The 25671-nt window shown below is 35.2% G+C and overlaps 4 protein-coding genes across 5 annotated transcripts in view; 2 read left to right on the top strand and 2 right to left on the bottom strand.

The window, feature by feature from the left end:
- Window positions 1-918: 918 nt before the first annotated feature.
- On the top strand, window positions 919-5581 carry LOC140797873 (protein HHL1, chloroplastic). The gene is made up of 6 exons (XM_073151558.1): window positions 919-1299; window positions 3395-3532; window positions 3954-4040; window positions 4135-4182; window positions 4703-4842; window positions 5165-5581. Exons 1-6 carry the CDS (start codon window positions 1024-1026, stop codon window positions 5175-5177), a joined length of 702 nt encoding a protein of 233 aa, XP_073007659.1. The 5' UTR covers window positions 919-1023; the 3' UTR covers window positions 5178-5581.
- Window positions 5582-6547: 966 nt separating this feature from the next.
- On the top strand, window positions 6548-8357 carry LOC140797892 (transcription factor MYB20-like). Of its 2 annotated transcripts, XM_073151581.1 has the most exons (4): window positions 6549-6848; window positions 6922-7056; window positions 7449-7578; window positions 7649-8357. In XM_073151581.1, exons 2-4 carry the CDS (start codon window positions 6924-6926, stop codon window positions 8121-8123), a joined length of 738 nt encoding a protein of 245 aa, XP_073007682.1. In that variant the 5' UTR covers window positions 6549-6848; window positions 6922-6923; the 3' UTR covers window positions 8124-8357. The 2 variants fall into 2 exon arrangements, with proteins under 2 accessions (XP_073007683.1, XP_073007682.1); XM_073151582.1 differs by having other exon boundaries at window positions 6548-7056.
- A 2478-nt stretch (window positions 8358-10835) lies between these two features.
- Window positions 10836-18496, bottom strand: LOC140797615 (26S proteasome non-ATPase regulatory subunit 6). The gene is made up of 8 exons (XM_073151209.1): window positions 18235-18496; window positions 18028-18142; window positions 17302-17392; window positions 17041-17186; window positions 16732-16951; window positions 16557-16665; window positions 11345-11513; window positions 10836-11194 (listed from the first exon to the last, which is right to left on the bottom strand). The coding sequence occupies exons 1-8, from the start codon at window positions 18368-18370 to the stop codon at window positions 11020-11022; spliced, it is 1161 nt and encodes a 386-aa protein (XP_073007310.1). The 5' UTR covers window positions 18371-18496; the 3' UTR covers window positions 10836-11019.
- Window positions 18497-19468: 972 nt separating this feature from the next.
- Window positions 19469-25671, bottom strand: part of LOC140797614 (uncharacterized) — a 29977-nt gene continuing 23774 nt past the window's right edge. The window contains exons 10-13 of the mRNA XM_073151208.1: window positions 25077-25594; window positions 24214-24971; window positions 21565-21763; window positions 19469-19767 (exon numbers count right to left, since the gene is read on the bottom strand). Of these exons, the coding sequence (XP_073007309.1) occupies window positions 19618-19767; window positions 21565-21763; window positions 24214-24971; window positions 25077-25594 (1625 nt within the window). The 3' untranslated portion in view covers window positions 19469-19617. The remainder of the gene's footprint in view (window positions 19768-21564; window positions 21764-24213; window positions 24972-25076; window positions 25595-25671) is intronic.

Raw genomic sequence — 25671 nt, 5'->3', positions numbered from 1 at the left:
GTCTAACCATAATAATTTGAATTAATTAAGTCTTAGCCAAATAAATAATTAAAGTAACCTAATTGAACTGAATTAGTGCTCGACGTTCGATTGTTGTTGGTGAGGCATTCGAACGCCCCGACGACGAAGGCTGTTCTCAAGTTTTGGCATTCGACTGTCGTTGGTTAACGATAGGGCGTTCAAATGCCTCAATGAAGGTTATTCTCAGGTTCTGGCGTTCGAATGTTGTTGGCCTAGTGTTCGAATGCATCGACAAAGATTTCTCTTGGTTGACAAGTGTTCAAACGTTGTTGGACACACGTTTGAATGCTTCGAGGAGGCTATTCTTGGATTTAGGTATTTAAACATTGTTGGATCGCCGTTCAAACACTTCAATGAAAGCTGCTCTTATGTTTAATCGTTAGCTGAGAGTTTAACCACACGAACCGGAAGTTAGATAGGTTCGACCCAACAAACCCAAACTTCTCTAAGAGGTGACACGATTACACAGGAATCACATCAAGTAAATGAGAGTCCAAATAAAAAATAAATAACAATTTAGAGGTCTAGATATAATTATGGTTAAAAAAAACTCGACCACGTAAATGATAATAAACCCAAATTACAGGGTGCTATTTGATAATTGCCACGATACTATGTTGCCAAGAGGCACCAAATATTACCACAAACTATAGCCATACGAATTCTCTCTCCAGCGAGGAAAATCCATACTGTATGAAATTGGTACATCAGAATACTTGTATAGAAGCAATTGGCAAGTAAATAGATATACCAACAACACACTGCCAAATATGAGGATGTATTAAACTCCTACATTGCTTGATGTTTTCAGGATCACTTCCCGTATATACTATCTACCGTCTCCTCTACTCAAAAGTTAATCGTCGACGTCTACACACGTAGCTCAAATTCATACGTGGAAATAAATTATTAAAAAAACAAGCAAAATTTGGTCCCGATAAGAGATTGAGAGATAGGAGGGAGGAAGAGAGAAGCAGAGAGGGAGGGGGGAGAGAGAGAGAGATGTCGATACGAGCTTTGCTCCATCTTCCGCTATCCAATTCCTTCAAAACCCATGAAGATGGCTTCTTTAAGGGTTCTCCTCTCCCCTCTCGCGGCAGTGGTAGTAGCAGAGGAGGAGGAGGGGAGTACAAGAAGAGGCGGCATCTGATGGTGGTGGAAGCCAAGGGGAAGAAGGGGATGGCGGGGAAGCAATTCCAGCGCCCGCCGCCTCCGCCGCTTCCCAAGATTGAGGACGATGGGAACCCGAAATTCGTAATCTTTATCCGAACAGCCAATGTTGGTCCACTCTCTCTCTCTCTGTTCCCTTCGTTTTGGTCTAATCTTTTTCGTTCTTTATGCAACTTACGGTATAATACGTTACAATATCTGAAAAAAAAAGGTACGGTTTTGCGTTATCCAACAGCTTAAATTGTTGGAATTTGATGCTTTCAGTCTTTATTTACAAGTTTGTTGCCATTAAGTTGTTAAAAGACCCTCAGGTGGGAAAAGGAAAGAAAAGAAGTCTTTTTTTCGGAAAGAATAAAATGAAGAAAAAAAAATCAATGTGCATCATTTTGCTATTTAGCTATATTTGGGATATTGTAGGTTTGACTAGCTAGAAATGGAAAATGAAGTAAATAACATGAACAGAATGACCTTCTAAGAGCAGGATTTGCTCTTTATTCTTTATGACTGCTTGTACCATCTGCAAGCGAATTGTGATTAAAGTGTTACAATGCTGTAGTTTATGTTATTTGAGTGTGGTAGTATGGTTGATTAGTACAATATTAAGACTACTCATCTCATCGGCATGATACGCACATGTTGTAATAGTTAATAACATCATACCAAAATTGGGAAGTCCTATTTTACATTGTGTAAATAAAGTGCTAGTAGAATTCTCAAGAATTCGGTTTATATAATGGTTTAACTATGGTTCGCTGTATCGGCCGATCCCGATACAGATCAACCAATTGGGATCCGAACTGTTCTGATCCAAACTCTTTCTCTCTTTTACTCTTTCTTTTCACTCTCTTCTACTCTTTTTCTTTATTTTACTCTTACTTTCTTTTTTTTCTCTCCTTACATATAATCATTGTTTCTCTTACGGAGAGATCTAGTTCCGGTGAACTCCGACGAACTCCAGTGAACTCCAATAAACTCTGACATATAATTTTTTAATTAATTTTTTTATTTCTTCCACTCTCTCCCTTTTTCTTCTTTTTTCTTCTTCTTCTTTTTCTTCTTCTTCTTTACTGCATCATGGTTTTTTTTGTTTGATTTTCTTCCACTCACGCTCTTTCTAATCTCTTCTTTTTTTCAATTTTTATTGCACCATAGTTTTTCTTTTTTCTTTTCTTATTTTTGGTAAGCTTTTTTCTAAATTTTTATAAGTTTTCCTACAATTTTAAATAATATTTAGAATTTTATATAATTAAAAAGTCCGATCCGATCTAAGCAATTGATACGGCCGATATGGTCGATTTGGCCGATACGTATCAATTTTTCGGAAGGCCGATTCCGATTTTTTGAACCTTGGGTTTAACATATTCCTTGACATCTTTTAAATACATTAACCGGATAATAATTCAGACCTTAAAAAACCTTTATGATTAACATTACCTGTTTCCATTGACAAATACTTGTCTTAATCAAGTATGGAGAGTTCTTAGATGGAGTTTGATTTAAAATATTCTTCTAGTTATTAGTCTCTGAAGAGGTCAAAGTAGTGTACCACATCTTTGACTGAGTTGAGGTAGTGTGATCACTTAGGCCATTTCTTTCTGACAGTTAGTTACATAAACTTCTTGGCACAGATGGTATCTCATACTCTTCTTTTTTTTATCTTTCACTTCACATAATTCTAGTTGCACTGAACTTTTATAGTGTTATGGGATAAGGCACAGTTTTTTCCCTATCTAGACATTTGCAAAATGATAACCTTGTGGACTTAAAAGAAAAGATTGTCACCTTTTAATTTCTTAGTCATTCAGGGCTCTCCTGATATTGTAGAACAAATAACCTATATGCTTGTTATGTCTTTTGCCATTGTCTTCAGATGTGTCTAGCAAAATGTTTTGGGGCACCACAGAGAGTGCAAACTTGCTCCTATAATTCGCAAAAGTTTGTTCAGATTTTACATTTTATTCCAATAATTTATACTAGCCAAAAATTACTTGCAGTTTATGTTTGGATGCTGTAATCCTAGTAAGTTCTGTATTCTTTCTTTCTATCTTTCGATGGAAGTAACTCTCCTCAAAACTTTGTTTAGTTCTTTCAATTGGTTGGCACCTTCAGACAAACAGAAACTTATTTTTAACCCAACTGCAAAATTTTATAATATGCAGAAGGTCTTCATCTATTAAAGGAATATTATTTGGTGATTTTGCAGGTTTATCTATGGTACCCACTTAGTCTCATTACAGGTGGTACTACTGCAAAGATAATGGCTGCAGCTAAAGATAACTTCCTCGGAAAGTATATCTACAAAGATACTATTGCCAGAAATCTCGCAGCTGTTATCTACAGAGTTAGGTTTTTCATTTGTTATTTTTTTTTTCTATTCCATTCATTGAGAAATGCAATTCTAATGATTTAATTTATGCTGTCCTTATAAATGGCTTTATAAGTTTTGAAGCCTCTCTTATCAGTAATATTTTGGTGTTTGGGCATCTCTATTCTTTCAGAATGTCCACTATTGAGTATTGACAGAATTTGTTGTTTCTTATCTAGATATTTTGCTTCACTGTTGTCAAGTATAGCTGATACCGTGCTGATTTTCTATTTAGATTGCCATAAACAAGAATTTCTCTCATAGCATTTATATTATACCTTAGCTTGTCTTTTTTACTTGTTTGGTTGTCATTTGGAAAATTTGGGCAAACATGGAGTTTCTACTGTTCTGACCTTCTGGTACAACTAACTTCATAGTCTTGTTGCATATAAAACAGGATGAGAAGGAGATACAAAAGACAGCATTTAAGCAATATCGTGTTCTGCGATCTGCTACTGAATTTCGATATGGCTACAAACTTGTCGTAACGTCTCAGTCCCATTTGAATTCATAGATATTCAGTTGGTATTGTACTTCAGAACGGCTAGAGTCAGCTAATCTTTAATATGTGTAAGCAGGAAAATGGTAATGTGCGATCTGCACTTTCACCAAATAATGTTATTGAGGTATGCTTTTTCTCCGTTTTATACAATTTAGTTTCTATTTGTTTTCTTTCCAATATTGACTAGTTGTGGACAGACTGTTCAAGCTCATATGGGTTTTTCCTACTTTATGTCATTTTGAGATGACTCTGTGGTCTATCTTTGCATGTCCCTCTAGGAGAAGGTCACTTTCTTTAGTGATCTCTTACATTTCCTAATTTCAAATAGACAAAGAGTCCTTAAAAGTAAGAGCTTTTATCTACTCTCGTCTTCTATTACAAAATGGCAAGGTTTTCTAGCCTCTACCATAATTATCATATTTTTTAATTTTCATTTTCACAATCATCTTCCTTTTCCTAATCCTTTAAAGTCCAAAAACTATTCATCGATAGGGGGAAATGTTGGTCACTATTCCCTCCATACTTATTCTCAATATGAATGGCCCATTTCTAGATTGGAAGTAACATCTTCGCAGAAAATTATTGTGAACAGAAACTGTCCCAGAAACTTTCTAATGTAATTTCATGGCTCATGTTCTTTTCAGCTTCCGGCACAAGAAGAGCTTAAGACTGTCCTGGACAAGGTGAAGGACTTCTTTGGTGATGCTACTAGTGGTGCCAAAGAATCGTTTGGGAAGCTCACTGCCTTAGGTTCTGTCAGCAATGAATCAGAATCAGAAGCTGAGTGAGTTAAAACAAAACCTAATGCATAATTCTATCTATTCCTTCACGTCAGGAAAATTAGTTCGCTTATGGGGAATCTAGTATTAACATTATCAAACCTTTGATTACTCTGAGAATTGAAAAACCAAGGTAAAATATTGTCTCAGCAGGATGTTCAATTGGCTTTTTTTTTTTTTTGACATTCTGATTCTCTCGTGTCACATCTCTTTCTAACAGAATTTGTGTTTCTTTATCCTCTCTTAGTCAATGGTTCCACTAGTTTGGAATTCGAAATACTTGGAGATGAAATAGCATGCTAAGTTCTTTTTGTACTTGTGTTACAGGGTGAAAAGCTAATGGCTTGACTGCATCGAAGTATGGCTAGATTCTGTTGAGCATGTGGCTGGAGTGGTTTTGCCAGTTTTCCAAAGTTTCTTTGTATAGAAATTCCAACCAAGAAGTAATGTTTGATCTCTTTTCCTTGACCCCTGGTAGGATTGTTGATCTCCTGAGGACACAGGAGTGATTTATTCTAAAACAGAAGGCAAAAGGAGGAGTTTTCTTTTAGAACTTTTGAAGGAAAGGCATTTAACTGGAATGATATTTTCATATCATCAAGCCACAGTTTCCTACTCTCAGATGCCTTTTTACTGCATGCAACTTTATCTATGGTATAAAGTATATGTGGGTGGAATAATCTTTGTATTAAATGGATGCTTGATGTGGAAAGTGCATGAGAGGTATGATTATTGACATCCAAATCTCTCTCTTACATATAATACACAAATTGTAGAAGAACATAAAGAGAGATGCTTTAATTAGGACACCACTTCTGCTCCATTAGTTGCCCTGGTTTCCATGGCTCACCTGTGCTATTCTATTTTCCTCATTCAGCAGCTTTGAATCTATTTAACTTTTTTTTCAAAAGAATCTCTTTAATTTGGTGGGAGGATTTTGTTCAGTAATAATGGTGAAGTTGACTTCAGTAAAAATAATTATGGGATAATTCCACCTATAAACAAATATTGCTCTTCTTTTTAGATATTAACAAATTTTGACGTTGACAGAATAAATAAATAAATAAAATATCCTTCTATATTTCTATTTCGTTTTTCTTCTAATAATAAGAGTATAAAAGTCACAAATCTACTTATGTGTGTTATGATGACTTATAAATAAAAAAGAAAAAAAAATAAAACTAATAAAAGAGGGATTCAAGAGATTTTTGACTATTATGAAAATAGACGATAATTCACAAGGTCTAAATAGAATTAGCCTAATAGTAACTCTTTCGATTAAATTATTTTTTTCTTTCTACACAATATCAAAGATGATCTTTAATATTTTTGTCAGAGCTTCTAGTGATTCTCATACTTTTCATTTTTCCCTTTAACAAATCACCAAATTTCATGATTCCGTACACGATTAGCATGATTCGTCCATCTAGAAGACTAGAAAAAAAAAAGTATGCTGAAATTGATTGCTTAGAAGTGGGCTACTACTACTACTAATAGTTTATTACTAAATCATAGCTCTTATGTCACGGACTTTGATCCTTCTGCTGGGCTGTGACATTTGACTTCTCAACATGAGTATCTTTAAATTTGCTGGTTTACTTTTGAGCTTCTTTTGCTATAATCCACTGTTAACAGACGAAGATTAAACTAAAGCCTTATAAGCACAGTGTTTCATGTGGTTCTTTTTAATTGAACAAGTAATTCTGATAGCAACTCTATTGAAAGGAGAGAGAGCATTGGAAGTCACGCTCCAGGTTTTCTCCGGCATAAGAATTAAGATAAAAGAATATGATGTTATAATATCGGAGAAGATCCTTCTGGCAGTATCCTTTTTGTTTGGACCTCATTTTAGTCTTGAAAATTTTATTCAGTGAAGGCATCTGTGAACATGATTGGGCTTGGTGCAGGAGCATTAAGTCATGTGGACTTTCAACAAGAGGATTTCTTTAAGCCATCAATGAACTGGCAATATCTCTTAGTCTAAGACTTCTCTCAAAAGTTTTTATATAAGGTAGCACCTCACATCTCATGCCTTGCTTCAAATCTCCAATTAATTCATTCTTCTTTCTTTGCCACCTTTATAGTCATGGGGAGACAACCATGCTGTGATAAGGAAGGACTCAAAAGAGGTCCATGGACAGTAGAGGAAGATCATAAGCTCATCAACTTCATCAACAATAATGGAATCCAATGTTGGCGTCTCATTCCGAAGCATGCCGGTATTATCTCTTTTCCTCTCGTTTGTGTTTCCTTGGCGAGTTTTATGTGCAGAGACTCTTGTCAAAATAGTGTCTAGAGAGCGCAAGATGTAGGCAGTATGATATTGCTTCAATTACTCCGAACTACTGCTAATGCCAATTGCCAAGTGAGCATTATAGAGAATTGATATTTAGAGAAGAAAAATTACTGCTCACTGAGCAACATCTACTTATATTATTGAACTGCAAAAAATTTACAAATACAAGTACTTCTGTGATTTTGAGAAGCTGCTAAAAATTATAGCCCCCCAAAAAAAGCATCTGTTTGCAACCACATTGCCATGAAGTTAGTTGAAAACTAAACTGAATTGGTCAGCTTAAGAACATCATGCCTGCACTGTTTGCTTGTGAAGGTCTAATGAGATGTGGGAAGAGCTGCAGACTAAGATGGACTAATTATCTCAGGCCAGATCTGAAGCGAGGGCTTATATCCGAGGACGAAGAGAATCAAATCATCCAACTCCATTCTCGTCTCGGTAACAGGTATCCTCATCAAAATTTATACATAGAAAATAGTCTTATTTGTATAGATGCTAAGTTTCTCTCATGGCAGGTGGTCTAAGATAGCTTCACATCTACCTGGACGCACCGATAATGAAATCAAGAACCATTGGAACACCAGAATCAAAAAGAGGTTGAAGCTCCTTGGATTGGATTCACCCACACACAAGCCCATGAATAATAAGTCTGAGAGCTCAAAAGTCAATAGCATAATCTCTGCGTCCACTGCTCCAAAATATCAAGAACATAAAGTAGAGATGGTGGATGTTGTTTGTAGCAAGAAAGAACAAATGTTAGTAGAGGAGCAACAGAATGAGCTTGAAAGTTTGATCTCAGAGAGAATCATGCAAGGAAATGGGATGTCAAGTAGCTGCAGCACTTCATTCTCCATAGATGACAGTGTCAACCTTACTTCTATGGAAGGGAGTAGTATCCATGAAGGCTGGAAGCTACCTTGGGATTCAACCAGTGAACTTTTGCCTACATGTGAAGGTTTATACCCTCTTGAAGATATTTTCTTAATCTGAGAATTACATTAGGAGTTCCGCTATCTCATCTCTTTTTTTAGGAGTTCTTGCATTGTTAGGCTTATAATTGATAAAGAAAACACCAGGAGGAAAGTAAAAGCAAACAAGAATTTTGTTTTACTTACAGAGCTTTGCAGTTACATAGTGATGTATGAGGGTGAAAATTTCTTAATTGTTGTAATCTATGTCTATGTCTGATGACTTTAATTTAGTTCATCTTGTTCCTATTGTATAGATTTTTTTGTGCTGGAAATGGTCATTTGATTAGAAAAAGAAAATAACAAGGCAAACTAAGGCAACTTAGGGTGTCTTCAGTAGCTAGAAAATCGAGTTCAATAAAGTGTTATCGCAACTTAATTAACTATCAAGATATTACCCTAATATGTAACTGTGACAAATAGAAGAACTATTTGGAGGTATCATAAAAATGACTGCAAAAACATCGCGCTAACATCTTTTATCTCTAAAAACAAAAGGGTTAATTACACCTAGTCCTTCTAAACCATATGTAATTTTCACATAAACCTTCTTATTTATTTGTTATGACACTTTAACCCCCTTGAACTAATTAATATCGTCATCCTCTAACTCTTTTTTTCTCTAAAGTAAGAGAAAAATGATTCCTTGTGGCCTTAAGACGAGCCATGTGATATTTTTTAATAGAAACAATCTAATAGATAACTATCAAAGAAGTAGTTAACTATCAAAGAAGCGGATGTGCCACAAAAAATAAATGAGTATACGCGCAAACGGATAATAGTTCAAGAGTCTAGATGTAAATCATACCAAAAAAAAAAGGGGAATAAAAATTCTCCTTTGCACATTTTGCACTATTGTTGGAAGAAAATTATGTACTTGTCCTTTTCAAGGATTGTCTTCCAATGACACATGCATCTCTACTCTTCATCTCTTCATTCACTATTTGTTTTAGGAGTCATTTTGTTTTTTTCGTCTCAATTAGAACTTAAATAGTTGATTGAGGATTTATGGGACTATAAATAATCAAAGAAATAGATAGGATTAAAAACTTAATAAAATAGAGGGAGTAATAAGATAATCTCTCACCCTAAAATCATGGAGGATAAGAGGCTAAGAGTAATTTCGTGGAAGCACGGAAAGCATATCCAAGGTCAAAAAAAAATAGAGAAAAGATTTAAACTTGAACCTGCCATGTTCTTCTTCAAGCCTCTAGAAAAACTATTTGCACTTTGTAGTATATATTTATAGTGCATATAAGTGGTCAGTCCTCAAGGATAATAGACTAATTGATGTAAACTATATGCATGCACATGGCTGAGCTCATTGCTTACATAGTAACATGCAAGGTTTGAAGTTGTTTCCACAAAAAACTAAGACGTTTAGTCAAAACGTTTTGCATGTTGGTCCTATTTGATCCGAAAGTCCTCTGATAATAATTTTTTGGGGGGAAATTTGTATATAAAACCCTATCTTTTAGTGAAATTATGATTTACACTTTGTATTTTTATTATTTACAAATTGAGCCGTATAATTTAGTGAACATCTTGTTATTATATCTGTTAGTTAAATTTATCCAAACCTCTAAGTTAAATTACTAATATAATTATGAAAATACTTTCAATCAAGTCGTACTAAGGGTATCTTAGTTTTTTTTTATAGATAAAGATATTTTAGTTATTTTAAAAATAAAATACTTTTATTTAACGAAATATTCTCATAGTATTAGTTCAAATCTAACAAAAATATTTTCTACATATATTCGCTATATTATAGAGTTCAATTTATAAATAGTAAAAAATATATATAATATAAATAGCAAGTTCGTGAAACTGTAGGGTATGCAAATTTCCCTAATTTTTTTTAGAGCATGTCTTAAATTCTGAGCTGGATTTAACTTCAATCCAACTAGTTCGTTCCTAAGAGGATATTAATCTCATTGCTTATATGCTATTAGATCTTATGTGAAATCCTGGAAAGAATGAGGTAGTAAATTAATGGACCTATGCTGGAATTTGTTTAGGGTTTTTACATATTTGCCACAATATTTTTTTAGAATATCATAATTGGCACTGGAATTATTTAATTCTTTCAGTATTCCCGTTTTTGATAGAATATTAATAAAATATTCCTAACAAATAATTGTTAAAGCAAACAAAAACAAAAACAAAATATATATATATATATATATATATAAGAAAAGATCAAGATAAACTCAAAGTCAAATAACTCCCCATGAGAAAACTAAATTGAATCTAAATTAATATGTACGCCAGTCTCAACCAATAAATGGCCAGGTACTTAGGTAGTAAAATTAATTAATTTAAATCAGGTAGGCTTCAGCTAGGTCATACAAGCCTCTTTGACCTACCTCTCAACTTCAACTCCAAATTAAAGCTCTTCCAAAAGTCAAGCTTGCCCTGGGTTGTAAAGAATGCATCTTTGAAATGTGCTTTTGCTTAGGAACAAATTGACCCAATATAAGTTGTTAGATGGCTAGATGCTTCCTCAAAACTTTAAGCAGTGGGGGTTCTAACATCCAGAGGTGCAAAACATCAAATGTTTTGAGTTATGCTAATCCGAATCTCTCAGCAAACAAACAAGTTTTAACAATTTCTATCACTGTCCACAGAATTCCATATTAGTACGAACATTATAGACTGAGCAAAGTCCTCTTGTAGGCAGTAACAGTATGTAAACTAGTACTGTAACTAGGTATGCAGCTACAGCTACAAGTTTGCAAATGAGTCTTTAACATAACCACTGTCACAGATACAATTCCAAATTTCTAATAGCAATAAGATCCGAAGAAACTCAAGTCCATACCAAGTTGTATAAGTTGCAATTCAAGGAGCATCAAAGAAATGCAGAGAAGTGAACTGAAGTTCTGATGCTGTGGGCACCGAATAAAATTTATTGCTTACAAATCTATAACTCGTGAGAGCTTCTGGATACGGTTCAGCAAGAAGTCCCCTTGCTTGATAGTTGACTGATAGAATGCATTTCTGGCATCTGGTCTGTTAGTTTCTAGAACACCGGCAACTTTGTCAATTTTGCAGTGAAGTTTCCCAGCTGCTATGAAGCGAGATAGTTCCCTAACGAAGAAAATTAGTTAGAGAAAAGCAAGGTTGATATATTATGAAGCAAAAGGCAACAAAAGACTTTTGGTCTCACACCAAATATCCTGAAATGTTTAGCTTTAAGGACCTTTCATGATGAATTTAAGCCAAAGCAATTATACTTACTGATCTATGAAATCCACTGTCACACCAAATGCAGTTGCCATTGCTTCCATAGTCACACTCTTGTATGATTCAAGAAATTGAGAATAAACTACTGTGCGAACTTCCCTCATGTAATACCGGAAATGAGGCTGTAGATAGCGATCTAACTTAATCTGCTCAGTCAAACCAGCTGAAAAGCATCCAGCAAAGGAACTGGTCAAAAATATGTTTTAAAAGAACAGACAGACAGTTCTAAACAAGGCCTTCAAGCAGTTTCCTAGTTTTATGGGACAGATTATGTGGAGAAACATGAACTGCTATTTCATAACAACATGCTGGTAAAAGAAGTGCTAAAAATATATGGGAATATTCCAAGGGAAAGGTAGTTCCTTTCTAAGTTTACTTTTCAGGTTGCAACACATGCAAGAGGACCATAACAACAAAAACATTATTGGAACAGATAGATCTATAAAGGATTACACAAGAGAGACTCAAGCTCAATAGTTACTTCTGAAGTGTAAAACATGATGGAGAGGCAAGATTATAACATGATATGCAGTTATTGAATTCTCACAGATTTCTAATAAAGACTCCAGGAGAAAGTTGATTCCATAAAACTCATTAATGCTGTTTAGCCATTTGTTTGTGTTTTGCGACTTTTGCCCAATTTTACATATATAGCCACTAATCCCTCTCAAACAATGTATGTGACTAGGTCAATGCCATCTGAACATTTTGTCTATTGGCTCCGCTGATCCAGGGTGAAAAATATGGTTAGCTTACTAATAAGAATGATGCCAACACAACAAAATACAAATTTTGTGGGAAGGTCGCCAAAGAAGGAATTAGTATTTTCGACAAGCATTTTGCTCATGTTAGAGGTAATGTTGTGCCTTGTCTAAAAGTTAGTGATGAGGCAAAAAGATTATCAAAAAGCATCTAGAGGGGAATCAAAAGAAAAAGGATGATAAATCAAGAGAGACAATAGAATTAAGAGTAGAAGTAAAGAAGATATTTGAAGAACATAAAGATTTAGAAATTCCGGATAGAAGTAAAAGATCAAGGGGTAGAAGTCCTATAGATAAATTCACCTATATTGATCCAAAAATTGTTGTTAGAGGGTGGTAAAAATGGTACAAACAAATATAAAGAATACTTTTGCAAAAAAAAAAAGAGTTACAGAGAACAACTACTTAGCTCATCGGGTTTGCAAGTGTGACGTCCCCTTTAATGCCTTTTAACAATAAATCATTTCTTAAATTGTTGGAAGCAATTGATCAATATTACTCAGAGTACAAGCAAATATCTATACATAAGTTGCATAAGCCACTTTTGAAAAAGCAAATGGCTAAACAAATAATGATTTGGAGAACCATAACATTATATGGAAGAAAAAGGAAGAAGCATTATGAGTTTATGTGTTGGTCGAGAGTTGAGGGTTACTTTCTACATTTTGTTGATTGCTTTAAAAACGCACATACAAGTGAATGCATCTATCATATTGTTGTTGATGGTATCAACGAAATGGGAGAGGAGAATGCCTTCGAGTTGTGACTGATAATATTGCTGCTCATTTAGCAATTGCACAATTGCTAAAAAGAAATATCTCCGCATATATTGGACATCTTGTGTCACCTACTATATAGATTTGATGTTGAAAATGATATACAAAGAAGGAATGATTAAAGGTTTAATTGAATGTAAAAGGAAAGTCAAGGTCTTCATGTATAGATTTCATAAGACATTAAATATGAAGAGTAAATTCATACCAAAAAAAAAATCATGAGACATGTGATTACAAGATTTATCATCTCTCTTTTTACATTGTAGTCTTTCAAAGGAAAAAGATTTACTTTTGATGAATCTTTAACATGCAAATTGTCAAAAACTGCTAAAAGGAATAAGGTTATTCTACTATCGTCAATAACCAATTTTGGAGACCAGTGACATTAGCAATTAAAGTGTTCATTCTCTTAGTGAAGCTAAAGAAGGCCACTAACGGAATTCATATATGATGAGTTGAAAAATGTCAAAAAGAAAATAAAAGATATTTTTAATAACAATGAGAATTCTTCTAAGCCTTTCCTCGATGCAATTGATCACTACACAAATGGAAAGCTTGATATACATCTCCATACAGTTGCATATTACTTAAATCCATACTATTTTTATCAAAATTGTGATAAATAATTTGAAGGTAATAAATGGTGTTCTTAGTTAAGTTAAGAACCTTTACCTAGATCAATCCATTAAGTCCATGTTACAAACGTGAAGATGAAACATATAAGGATGCCACTAGAAATTTTGGAAGACTACTAGCAAGAGTAGCAAGAGAAGTTAATAATGATAAATTCAACCCAAGTAAACAATTAACATATATGGTAAAGCATACGCCTTTTACTCTTATGTATATTACAGAGTTACTTTCTAATTTTATTAGCTCATTGGTAGAGTGTATATGGAATCGATGCTTCCTACTCGAAAAACATAGGGATTAAAATTCTTACTTTGACATTTAGCTCCAGGATGAGAAAAATAATTAGAGCTCATTTGAATGGGTAATATATCATTGTATTGATTAAATTGTCAATTCTAATTGATGAAATTTATTGTCATGTTAATTTGGTCTTTGATTTTAGAGTGATTCTAAGAAGATAAATATATTGGAAGTGAAAAGGTTGAACAATTTAATTTATGTATAATTTAGTGCAAGAATGAAAGATCAAAAGATTACGAAAGAGAATACGCTTCAAAACAAGAAGTCATCCCAAGTGAAAGGTTAACCTGGGATGGTGACAAAACATCAGGAGCCGAAAAGTATTTAACATCAAGGAGGAACACTAGAGCTGCTCAAACTATTACTAATAGGATTCATTCCACTTCTCTAGATATGCAATTAATCTAGTTGGATGAGGAAACAAGGGACAAGGATAATGTTGAGATAGAGCTTGATAATGATTAAGCTAATAATTTATTAGCAAATAAAGCTTCTCCTCGAAATTGTGAAAAAAACTAGAAGGGGGCTCTTTTTGTTGCTAAGGTTGTGAACTTGTTGTGAATTTAATAATTCTAATCATGTTATTTGGTTTTTTGGTGTAGTATATTATTGAAAAATTTATATATACTATATTAGTACTGGAAATATATCATACATAATTATTTTTAATTTTTTATATATTAAAAAAGCTAAATCACCTTGGTGCCAACCTGCAATCGTCTTTCAATACATTGTTCTCCTTTCTCCTACCACCCAGACACCTACCTATCTCATTTCTTACTCAAATATGTAATGTATACCTCCAGTTATAAGAAATGGGAACACTTTAAATTAAGGGAAATTGATAAAAAAACAATCTACCTTTTGTTTTTATTATTGCATACACCCTACAATATGGATATTTACTATTCGGCTATTGCATTTTGCCTTAAATGCCTCAAAAATACTTTGTTGTACTTTTTTTCATTGTCAATAGCAAAATGACTGCAATACTGTTGAATAAACCTTTTCAAGTTATAATAAATATAATTGGAAAACTATATTTTAAAGTCAATCAATAAAATTTTAAGTATTTTTATTTTCCATTTTCAAAAGTAACAGAATATTCTCTGTTGTATAAGTTTTTAGAGCTAGTTTGAGTATGACTCATTGTACCCGACCTTTATAACAGAATATTCTCTGTCGTATAAACTTTTAGAGCTAGTTTGAGTATGACTCATTGTACCCGACCTTTATATATAGAGGTCTGAGCTTCTTTATTTAACAATACAAGCGTTGAGAAATAATTAAGTTTAGTTATTTTATTATTAACGCATTTACCATTTTATTATAGTTATTAAATCGCATTTATCTTTATAAGAATATATCATAACCGTAGAACTCTTATAAGCACTAAAACCTTAGCCACCATCCTCCACCACGAACAACCGTCTACTACCACCCTTGGTTGTCCGCCGCAACGTCGGATATTTAACAATCTATCTCATTCTAACCGTCCTCCATTGTTTTAACTTTATCTTTTCATCTCGACCTCCAATTTAGTTGAAAAACAATTAGAACCCTAACTTCCGAGGCAATCACCATATAAATTTTCATAATTTTCTTACGCCTAGATCGTTCCAGATCTAATTCGTAACAAGTGTGTGAGAGATATAAGGCAAAAACTAAAAAGTTGAAAATAATGCAAGGAGATCGATTAGATATATTTTAGATTCGAGCTTAATCTTAAAAAAAATTTAGTTTGAACCGAGATTCAATTGATCCAGCCAATATTGGCCAATCCCAGACCTAGTTCCAGTTCTGGATCAATTGATCCAACTCGGGATCGACCGATATTGGAGTCCATATGCCTAAAATCAAACTACCCCCGAACTTTCATTCGTATGGTTTATATTAATATGAAACTGTTAATTTTTTTTCATCCAAACTACTGGAGAAAGTAAAATTTACAAATATTACTCTTATGGTACTAATAATTCTATTATTTGAGTATATATGAATCTTCTACCTATATTTTTAAGATGATTGAACTTTTTTTCCATAATCATTTATTTAAAAGGAGGTATATTGTGATAGTTAAATATTAACTGCGATTTTAGGCTTGTAATTTCAGGTTGGAGAAGATAAAAAAAGTTGAAAGTGCGTATTATTTTAGATTTGAAAAAATAGGATAGGGCATGTAAATTTACTGGAAGGAGAAGTGCAATCTTGACATTTTAATATTTATTATGATGAGAAAATCCTCTCTAATATTTTTTTAAATTTTTTCATGTACTTTCTTTATTATTTTGGATGGAAAAATTTAACAGTTTCACATTAATATAAACCAGAGGGTGCAGTGCAAAGTGATACAAATAAAAGTTCAGGAGGTAGTATGATATTAAGCATAACTAGAGGGAGGCAATTTGTAATTTAACCTTTAGATAAATATATATATATATATATATGTGTGTGTCAAATTAAAGTATTTGAGTCAATTTCCACTTTTTATTTATACTTTTACCTCAATTTTATGTCACATTAAAGGTAATTATTACATCACTATTTTAGTTTACACCAAACATCAGAATACCCTACTCTAGATTAGAGATACATTTTTAAGAGTAAGAAAGTAGAATGACTACTTAATCGGAAACCAAACAGAGCCTAAATGATGTGAAAGACAATTCCAAAGAAAGACTGATATATTGTTCAAAAATCATTAAAAAAAAGTCATGACTGGTTTTTAATACTTACAGAAGGCAGAAAAGAATGATTTGTACTGGCAACCATAGAGAGAGTTAAGAAAATCAGAGAGGTAAGGTACTTTGCCAATCACTGCAAGGATTTCAGGTGCATCCACTACCTGTTGCATTCATTAGAAATCTAAGCCCATGTAAGAAATCAAATTATCCATGTCATTGTAAAATACCTTTTGCTTGAGTGAGACTCTGTCCAAGGAAATAACACTTGTGAGGACGGTGTAAAATATGAACGTCTCATAAGAGAATAGCTCATAAGTCGTGAAGGTCGAAATAGAGTCCAAAAATAAACTGGCTGCTTTCTTAAAATTCCTGGTGGACATACAATATAATCCTTCGTACACTTTCAAACGGTTCTTCCTCTCCCAATCACCTCCCTCTTCAAATAATCTTGCATCACATGCGAAAAGTTTTCATTATCATGCTAACATAAAATATCAAAGGATGGATTTCTGTAAACTATTTAAATCTAAACTTACTTCTTAGCCTTGTCAATAGATCTGGAAATGAGATCAAAGTCCATATGGAAAAAGCCAAGTTGTAATGTGTAGAAAACTAGGTCCATCTTTTGACCTACAGCAACTGTTTTTCCCTCAGTAAGTTTGAGCTGTTCTAATGCCTTTTCCTGCATTTGGAAGCAATAAACACCAAACAGCATAAAAAATTATTGAATGCGATCCTCTGGGTGATCAGGGCAACATTATTAGGAGACTTGAAAAGGTAAATAGATAAATAAATACCTTGTCACCGATCTTAATGAAATACAAGGACTTAGCCAAATGAGCTTCACGTACTTCACTCTCACCAAGATTCTCCTCAGCATCAGCAATCCTTCACACAGTAAATATGTTTTATTTGCTAGGTCAAAGCATACTAAATAGTGATGTCTACCTAGTAGTGAATAAATTGCTACAAATTTCAACTTTTGGACAGGGTTTGATTTACAAGTAACTGGAATGTAAAGAGACATCTTGTGCAAAGACATCACTTATAAGATTTGCACAGAATGATCTAAAATTAACCTGAATCACTTTTAGTCGACAAATATCATGGATTTACAAACCCTAATATTACCAAAAACGCCTATTATGCAACTCCTACTGATTAATTGCGTAACACATTCGTTACTAGAGCTTGATATCAAAAGGGAATGGTAAAATGCAGTGTATGGGCTTGTAAACTGTCATACTCCAAAAAGCAATCTTATTTGTGCAATATTACTCCCACCTACTGTTTTAAGCGGCAGGGAGAAACAAAGAGCTAAGCTAAGATGCAAGCATGTTATAAAAGAAGCAAATGATTCTTCAACTTTCTTACATAATTTGTCCAAAATTTCCAAAATGCAACTCCGAAACCCTAACCCTTTTACCGTTCCCACATCTCACAAATCTAAAATAACCATTCAATAAGAGTACTTAAAAAAATCGAAAAAAGGAAGATAAAATAGATAAAGCTACGGATCTCACTTGTCGTCAAGCTTCTTGATCTCCTCCTCAATCTTCGTCCGCATCGAAGCTAGAAGCGCAGCGTCCATCTCCGCCACCGAGTTGGCCACGAGCGACTCAAAGAGCGAGGCCATATCTAGGGAAGCAACGATGGCAGCATCGTAAATTCGTAACTACAAGGAAGGAGGTGAGGGAAGAAAGCAAGGGGGGGAGGGAGAGGTTTGTTACCATCGGCTTTGACAGCGTCGAGGACCTCATCGCGGAGCCGAACCTTCTCGATGTCGTCGACGTCGCGGTGGTTGAGGAGGAAGAGCTTGACGGCGAGGGCGAGGTGGGGTTCCTGTTGACCTTCTTGCCCCTCCATTTCTACCTTATTTACCAAGTTACGACCTCCTCTTCTCTCGGGGCAACAATACCTTGCTTCTGCGACTCCACTCTTTCTCTGCCCTCTTGCTTTAGTAGTCGGAAGCAGCGGGGTTAAATTTTGCTGGAAATAAAAAGAAAAGAAAAAAAAATTAAGAAATAGGTGCTCATTGGATTGGGCCGGGTTCGAATTCGGGCTGAGTTCGAGGCCGACAAGATTAGTCGCTTGTGGACTCGAGTTGGGTCGGCCCTAGCCAACCCGAGCCCATAGCGTGGCACAAAGAAAAGAGTTAATTACCTCAACACCCCTGAACTATACTCAATTTTCACGGAATACACCTTAACCTTAATGATTATTATTCCCCTGTTAAATATATCACATTACTCATTTTTGAACAAAAATATATTAAAATAGTAAAATTACATAATTACCCTCAATCAACTTAACCCTTTTAGAGGCGACGATGAGGCGGGCGAGAGATAGGTGAGTGGGTGGAAGGGTGTCTATTATTGTTGGACCAATTTGAAATTAATGTATTTGTGGTGGGATTGAAATAAATTCAAAGTTTTAAAAAGGAAATTGTAACAAAAAGAATTCAGAAGGTGACAATAAAAACCGAATATAATTCAAAAGGTGTAGATAAAATAATCAACGAAAAAAGGGGTACTTTCGCAGGAGGAAAAGGTTAGAGGAGAATCTAAGTTTAACCAAGTTGTGCATCCCGAACAAAAGTGGCCCAAAGTAGGTGGCTTGCAAATTTGTTTACCTAGATAGGTGATGCATAAGTGATAAGCAAAACGAAAAGAAAGAAGAGTAAACAGCGTCTCAGATATGGAGATGCTCTTAAACTATCAACAGTGGCACAAAGACAAAAAAATTCTTAAAATCTGATAGAAAATCTGCATGAGATGTGCTCGTAAGTTTTCGGTTCCACGTCGAATTCAGGCTCTTCATACCCATGTCCAGTTCTTCTCATATTTCCATAAACATTCATCAAAATGTTAAATGAACAACGCCAAGATAGAGAAGATGATTAGCCACCGGCAGCCCTAGAAAATGCTGTCACCATCTTTACATATAACATTTCAGTTTTGCCACTGGCAGTCTCAAGAGTAATTATACTTCATTGATCAATCTGTACAGCTATTAACTTCTGCTAGTCATTTTACAGATTGGGTAACAAACTGGTACAAGAAAGGAAGTATACTACAACTTGTGAGATAACAAACTGTACATATTATCTGCAGTTAGTATCTTATGTTTGAGAATGGTATTATAATCTTATCAATTTTCGGAGCGATGGTCCTGGTTTGCGCCTTGGCTTGGTCTGCAGCTTCGAGTGCACGTGATGTCTGAAGGGCCATCTCAGCATGGAGCTGAAGACAGGTCATAGCCATCTGTTAAAGATAAAAAGAAATGGTTATATATGTGAAATTTTCTTGCAACAAAATAAATGAAGAATTAGTGAAACAATATCAGTGCAAACACATTAAGTTATAAGGCAGGATAGTGTCTGTTCATCAAAATCAAGAGACAATACCATTGACCAGAATAGATACATATTCACGTGAACTAGAACAACTAGTTCCAAGAATGTTGAGAAACCGAAGACCTTTACAGGTAATTATGGCACCAGGGAACAATAATCCTGATATACTCATAAATCATTTGCAAATAATAGAATTATCAGCATTATGCCAGCAAGGTTATCTCCCATAAAACTTATAAGGTACCAGGTATACTAAAAACTTCCTCAATTTGATTTGAGATAAATGGAAAGATAACTAGATAAGTAGTGTTTTCACATTGCAATAAGCTATCATATATTCCCTTCTTAGAATCAAACTACGTTGTAATCCTTGTTTCTCTCACTTAAATCAGGAAACAATCTTCACAAGCACGCAAAGCAGTTTGAGTGCACTATCATATCATCTTAAACTTTCTTGTACCATAATTTCCACAACTGCAAAGTAGAGACAGTTTCTCTCTTATCCAATTGTTTTAAGCGAGTCAAACCATAATTTTACTTCTATAAGTACTTGAAATTTGAGATGAAAACACAGCCAACCTAACAGCTTTCTCATACAGATTTTGCAAATAAAACCAAAGACACTTAAAAGCATTAATTTATTGCTAAAATCCAAAGATAAGAAGATAAATGCTTTCAATCTAGCAATATTCCAGCATTTACACCAGAAAGAACCAAAGATTAAAGAATAACAAATAACCCCTTTGAATTAGTTAAAAAGATATTTAAATTAGGTCAATAGTCCAACAATAGGATTTGAAAAGTAATATTCTATATATTCTGCCAAACAAGTATCAAATCAAAATAGCTACTAAACTTCTTGCTGGTTCTTTCTAACTAAAATGTTATACTACGGTCTATGAAGCAAGGATATGGATACAGATACTACATGATATGGATACATTGATATAACAAATCTTGTTTTAGTTCAGGTATGTAATATACATATATATAAAGTGACTTTGTATATAAAATATATGTGTGTGAGTTGGAATTTAATTTAATTAAGAAAGCACTATTGTAACATGTGATAGTGAATACACAAGCGCATTCAATCTACTCACTAATAAAACTAACTAATTATACCAAATTTTTAGTTACTAAAATCAAAAGAAAGAGAAATTTGATTTGTTCATCATTAGTTTGATTGTGGAATGACATCCTAATACGGACCTGATTTCCATCAAATTCATAACCCATGCCCCATGAAACAACATGGAGAGTGAACCTTTCTGAGTTTCTCCCAAAAAGAATCTTCTAGGAAATCTTCAACCTGAGTTATGTTTGTCAACTATCTAAGAAGCTCTTATAAGCATCCTAATAGTATCTAAGTATCTGTAGATTTTGAACCGTATCTAAATTTTATTTTTATGGTCAAAAATCAAATACTTAATGAAGTCGCCGACAGGTATCCATGAAGTATTCAATTACAATTGTATTCAATGCAGATACAGCTGAGGTATAGAAGTATCCTTGCTACCTAGCTATTAGGTCATATTATCTGCTGTACTTCAAGGTAAAGAGTTAAGACTCAGATATATGATGGTTAACTGCAACTAAAGAATGATCTACTTAATGATGAGAACATCCTTAACATGTAAAACCTGTCAGAAGGAATATAAATCAATATTGACTGAATACCTCACCAAGTTCTTAGAATACTCACCGATGCACATTCTGTATCAGAATCAGTTTCAGCAACATGAAGAGCCAATGTGCGTATCCATTCTAATCCAACAGAAATTTCTTGATTACCCTCAATCAGAGCAGATGCCACATAAGATGGATGTAGAGCTATTAGTATGCATGAAGCAGTGAAAAGGACGGATCTTCTAACATATGCTTCGACATGATGTGAAACATCCCTGCCAAAAATATAAAGGACGTAAGATAACATTGAATTGGACAATTAGTCATTACGCATGACCGCACAACTGATGTCTCGTGCATGGACTAATCTATTTTTAAACGCTTTCAGGGCTGTTGTATGACCCATGTTGGGATAACAATTTCCTTCAATGAAATTATCATGATGATTTATGACTACTTCAGCCAACGTGGTCCTTTCAAATATATATATATAGATATAAGTACTGTTTCTTTCCATCTGGATTAGAAAATTGGCCCATTTGACCAAACTATTAGAACCTTTCTTTTTTATTATTAAAAAAAAAAAGAAGAACATCTATTGATTAACTGCCACGGTTACAAAGGGTGCTGCTAATGTCAGTAGCCAAAAAAGTAACCAACGGGGGATGGTATGACCCCTCCCAAGTAACCCCAAGGCCCATATTTCTACCAGAGTTAGCAAGTCAGTCCGAAGACTTAATGGCTTCGCAGTAGATATGAGAAACATATAAGAATAGGTAAAAAGATAACAAAAATATGCAATTGTCAATGATGGAGGAAATGGACCAGGGTGCTGGGTGAACCCCTTTTATGATGTTGACCACAGGCTGAGAGTCACTCTCGACTTGGAAATGAGAGATCTTGAGCGATCAGACGCAGATCAAAGCCTTTTTAAGGACAAAGGCTTTAACGGCAAGCAAGGAAATGTAATAGCTGCAATGACTACCTGCTATAATCGGTGAGCCTAATGGGGAGCACAGAACAAAGCCCGCCCCACCAAGCTCGTTGGGACCCGAGTATGAGCCGTTAGTGTCGAGTTTGAGAAATTCGAGCGGAGGTGGTTTCTAACGAATGAATCAGATAGGAGCAGACTTCGTCAATATGGGAGCAAGGTTCTCATAATATTCATAAGAAAGCGAAAGAGTTCTTTACCGAATTAAATTTGGTAACTCTTTAATAGAATTAAATATAAGATTGTTCCTATAGTTCCAGATATTCCAAAGGAAGACACTTATGATTGTAAGGAGCATAGCACGATTGGAGGTAGACAGCAAAGTGCTCACAATGAGCTAGGACCCTACCGCCCAAGTTGGGTCAAGCGGCCCAATTGGCCAGGAATCATTAAGCGCACTCCATAAGGCCTAGGCAAACAAACACGAAAAGAACAGGTGATAAGTTGACTTTTCCTCCTACCACAGATAGGGCAATCCTTATCGGAACCAAGCCCTAACCGGCTTCAGACTTTTAAGATAACTGTAAGCCGATTTGGTTGTAGCCAAGCCTAAGGGGTTCGACGCCCAAATTAAATAATCATCACCGCCCAGAGCGGGATATGGATGTTTAGGATCTTCTCATAGAGCTCCAGGCCAAACATGAGGGTAATCATATTTTCATTCCAAGACCAGTCGTGGATCAGGATAGCCACACGGTTATAGTTAGAGAGACTATTAACATTGACAAAAGTTGGCCACTTATTGAGAGAGATAGACGAGATCCAAGGGTCAAAGACCACCGAGGTAGTCTTGCCATCACAGATAATTTTATGAAACTCCTCAAGATTCTGACTAATGGCATTAAAACTGGCTTCCAACTATAAGCATGCTTAGGCTTGAGAGTGGTTGTCCAGTGGTGGACATAACTATACTTAGCCAGGATAAGGCTAGCCCAGCAACTGTTGCTCCCATTGAGCAGAAGAAGAATACGCTTAGCCACCAAGGAGATGCGCATAAGGCACATGTCTCAAATAGCCAAGCCGCCAAAAATTTTGGGATGAGCCAGCACGTACCGGCTAATGAGGTGGAGGGCATGCTAGCTAGTACCTTTAGCCCAAAAGAATTTCCGAGCCAACTTGGTAAACCGATCTAACACAACAAGGGGGGTCCAGGAGGACGACAAAAGGTGAACAAGAATAGTGTTATCTTCAACAATGCGAGTGAGGAGGTCCTCATAATCGTGGATAAGAAAGCAACTAGGGGAGATAGAACTTAATAAGGATGGTTTCTTCAACAACCACAAAACTCAGTATTAGAGATTGGAGTAGTAACCATCCATGTCCTTGTAGAGGGTGATAAGCATAAACTAAAAATAGTTCTTTTTTCCTGAAGGTTGTTCTCTAAGAAAGGCATTAAGAGGAGTTCACAACTTCAAATGAAGATTGAGAATGAGATCCCATGGGATGCCTAATCTGAAATGGATAATAAATGCTCACATAAATATTCCAAAGAATATCAGCACTTCAATTTTCTACAGTAGGTGAGGGAATTAGGAGTTTATGACCTCCTGATTTTTAACCCACCTACACAAAGTTAGGATTGTCACTACTTAAGATGCAATATTAATCTGGTTAGATGAAGCCTGTTTCTTCTGCATTTTTATGAGAATCCTCCAGTTTGAGGCCATGTATTATCTTCTTCATGGAAACATGAGAAAAATTTGATGCACATTTTAATTTGAAGTTCAGTAATACCTAGCTCTTATCATATCAAGAAGGGCAGGGGCCAAGGCTGAGGCTTCTGGATGCATAGTAGTGCACTTCATACAGACACCGAGCATGTAGATTAATTTTCCAAGAACAATGAAGTCCCTATTTAGAAGGTCTACTCCATGTTTTCTTTTGTCAAATCCTTGCATGGCTGGAAGCATAAAAGCAGCCGCGTACAAAGGAAATCTATTTTTTGACCACTCTACTTTCAAATCTTTTGCTTTTCCAAGACTCCATCTACGTGATTTTCCTGATTTTATCTGACCTCGTCGAGAAGGAATCTCTCTTTCATATCTTTGTGACCAGCCTAAAATTGTTCCCGATTCTGAGACTTCCTTCCAAGGGCCTGCTCCAGGGGGGCCTCTGCTACTAGGAATAAACCAAGGTTGAGAAACAGTAGATATCAAGTTCCTGTGCTTCTGTTCTCTTCTTATGATTTTGGTGTCAGCAAGCTCTTGTGCTGCCTCAGTCATTACATCAATTATCAGAATGCGCTGACTGACATCCAAATTTGATGAATAAAGCAATTTGGTTAAAACGTCCAAAGATTCAAAAGGACAGGTAACAAGCAAAGAGGCAAGTGCCTTTTGCCTCTTGTCTTCAGCAGAATCTTCCTCTCCTTCAATTGCCAAGTCTGAGCAGCGAACATGCAATAATGCTTTAACAAGATCACCGGAACTGTGACGGAGTTCATCAGGTGACGCTCTCACAAGTTTTTCAGCAGCATCAAGTGCTTTTTCAACCTATACAAAGGAAGATGAAAAAAAATGGGGCTGAAGTCGCAGGACCTACCCTATGGTTCTTGCTTCATGATATACAAATGACCAATAATATGAATAGAAACTTACACCATCTGGGTCATCAGGTTTTCGCAATGCAGCAACAATATCACCCAGCTGAGAGAATTTCCTTTGCAAATCTGTACCATCATCCGAGAGATCATATGGCTTCAATGATGAATCACTTGAAGTTTCAGAATTATTGCTTTCATAGCCACCATCTTCATTGGACAAGTGTCCACCATTTACTGCAACAGCATCACTAATCTCATCAGACTTCACCAACTTGGGGTCCAAGATGATGTCATCATTTTGTGCACTTCTAAGCTTGGCACCCTTCTTTCTTTTCTCCTCAGATGTAGTTTTCTTTTCCTCATGAAAATAAAAGTTTGATTCCTTCCTTGCTTCATTGTTATTTGAAGCAGCTTCTATCTCCTTTCTCCGAGGTAAAATCCCAAATTCCCAATCAATTGTCTCACAACAGTCATCGAGGAAGAGAGGATTTTTCGGATCGACAACTTTCGAAAACTCTAGTGCAATAGAGCTAGCCATTTTCCGAACTAAATCAATTGGGCTCTCTAACCTGCCTACATAGAGCAAGCAACAAACTTGGAAACATTAAAAGAAAAAGAGTTTTGGAATAAAATTAACCACATTTTACTAA

The sequence above is a fragment of the Typha latifolia genome, chromosome 11 (genome assembly GCF_019914945.1).
Source record: "Typha latifolia isolate L0001 chromosome 11, TyphaL0001v2, whole genome shotgun sequence".
NCBI lineage: Eukaryota > Viridiplantae > Streptophyta > Magnoliopsida > Poales > Typhaceae > Typha > Typha latifolia.
This window is presented reverse-complemented; position numbering and strand designations above follow the sequence as displayed.

Coding starts and splice junctions, on each gene's coding strand:
- LOC140797873 (XM_073151558.1), top strand. CDS start 1,024: ATGTCGATACGAGCTTTGCTCCATCTTCCGCTATCCAATTCCTTCAAA. Junction 1,300..3,394: donor TCTTTATCCGAACAGCCAAT/GTTGGTCCACTC, acceptor GTGATTTTGCAG/GTTTATCTATGGTACCCACT. Junction 4,183..4,702: donor CACCAAATAATGTTATTGAG/GTATGCTTTTTC, acceptor TGTTCTTTTCAG/CTTCCGGCACAAGAAGAGCT.
- LOC140797892 (XM_073151582.1), top strand. CDS start 6,924: ATGGGGAGACAACCATGCTGTGATAAGGAAGGACTCAAAAGAGGTCCA. Junction 7,057..7,448: donor TCTCATTCCGAAGCATGCCG/GTATTATCTCTT, acceptor TTGCTTGTGAAG/GTCTAATGAGATGTGGGAAG. Junction 7,579..7,648: donor CATTCTCGTCTCGGTAACAG/GTATCCTCATCA, acceptor CTCTCATGGCAG/GTGGTCTAAGATAGCTTCAC.
- LOC140797615 (XM_073151209.1), bottom strand. CDS start 18,370: ATGGAGGGGCAAGAAGGTCAACAGGAACCCCACCTCGCCCTCGCCGTC. Junction 16,952..17,040: donor TCTATTGACAAGGCTAAGAA/GTAAGTTTAGAT, acceptor ATGTGATGCAAG/ATTATTTGAAGAGGGAGGTG. Junction 11,514..16,556: donor ATCATTCTTTTCTGCCTTCT/GTAAGTATTAAA, acceptor GATGCTTTTCAG/CTGGTTTGACTGAGCAGATT.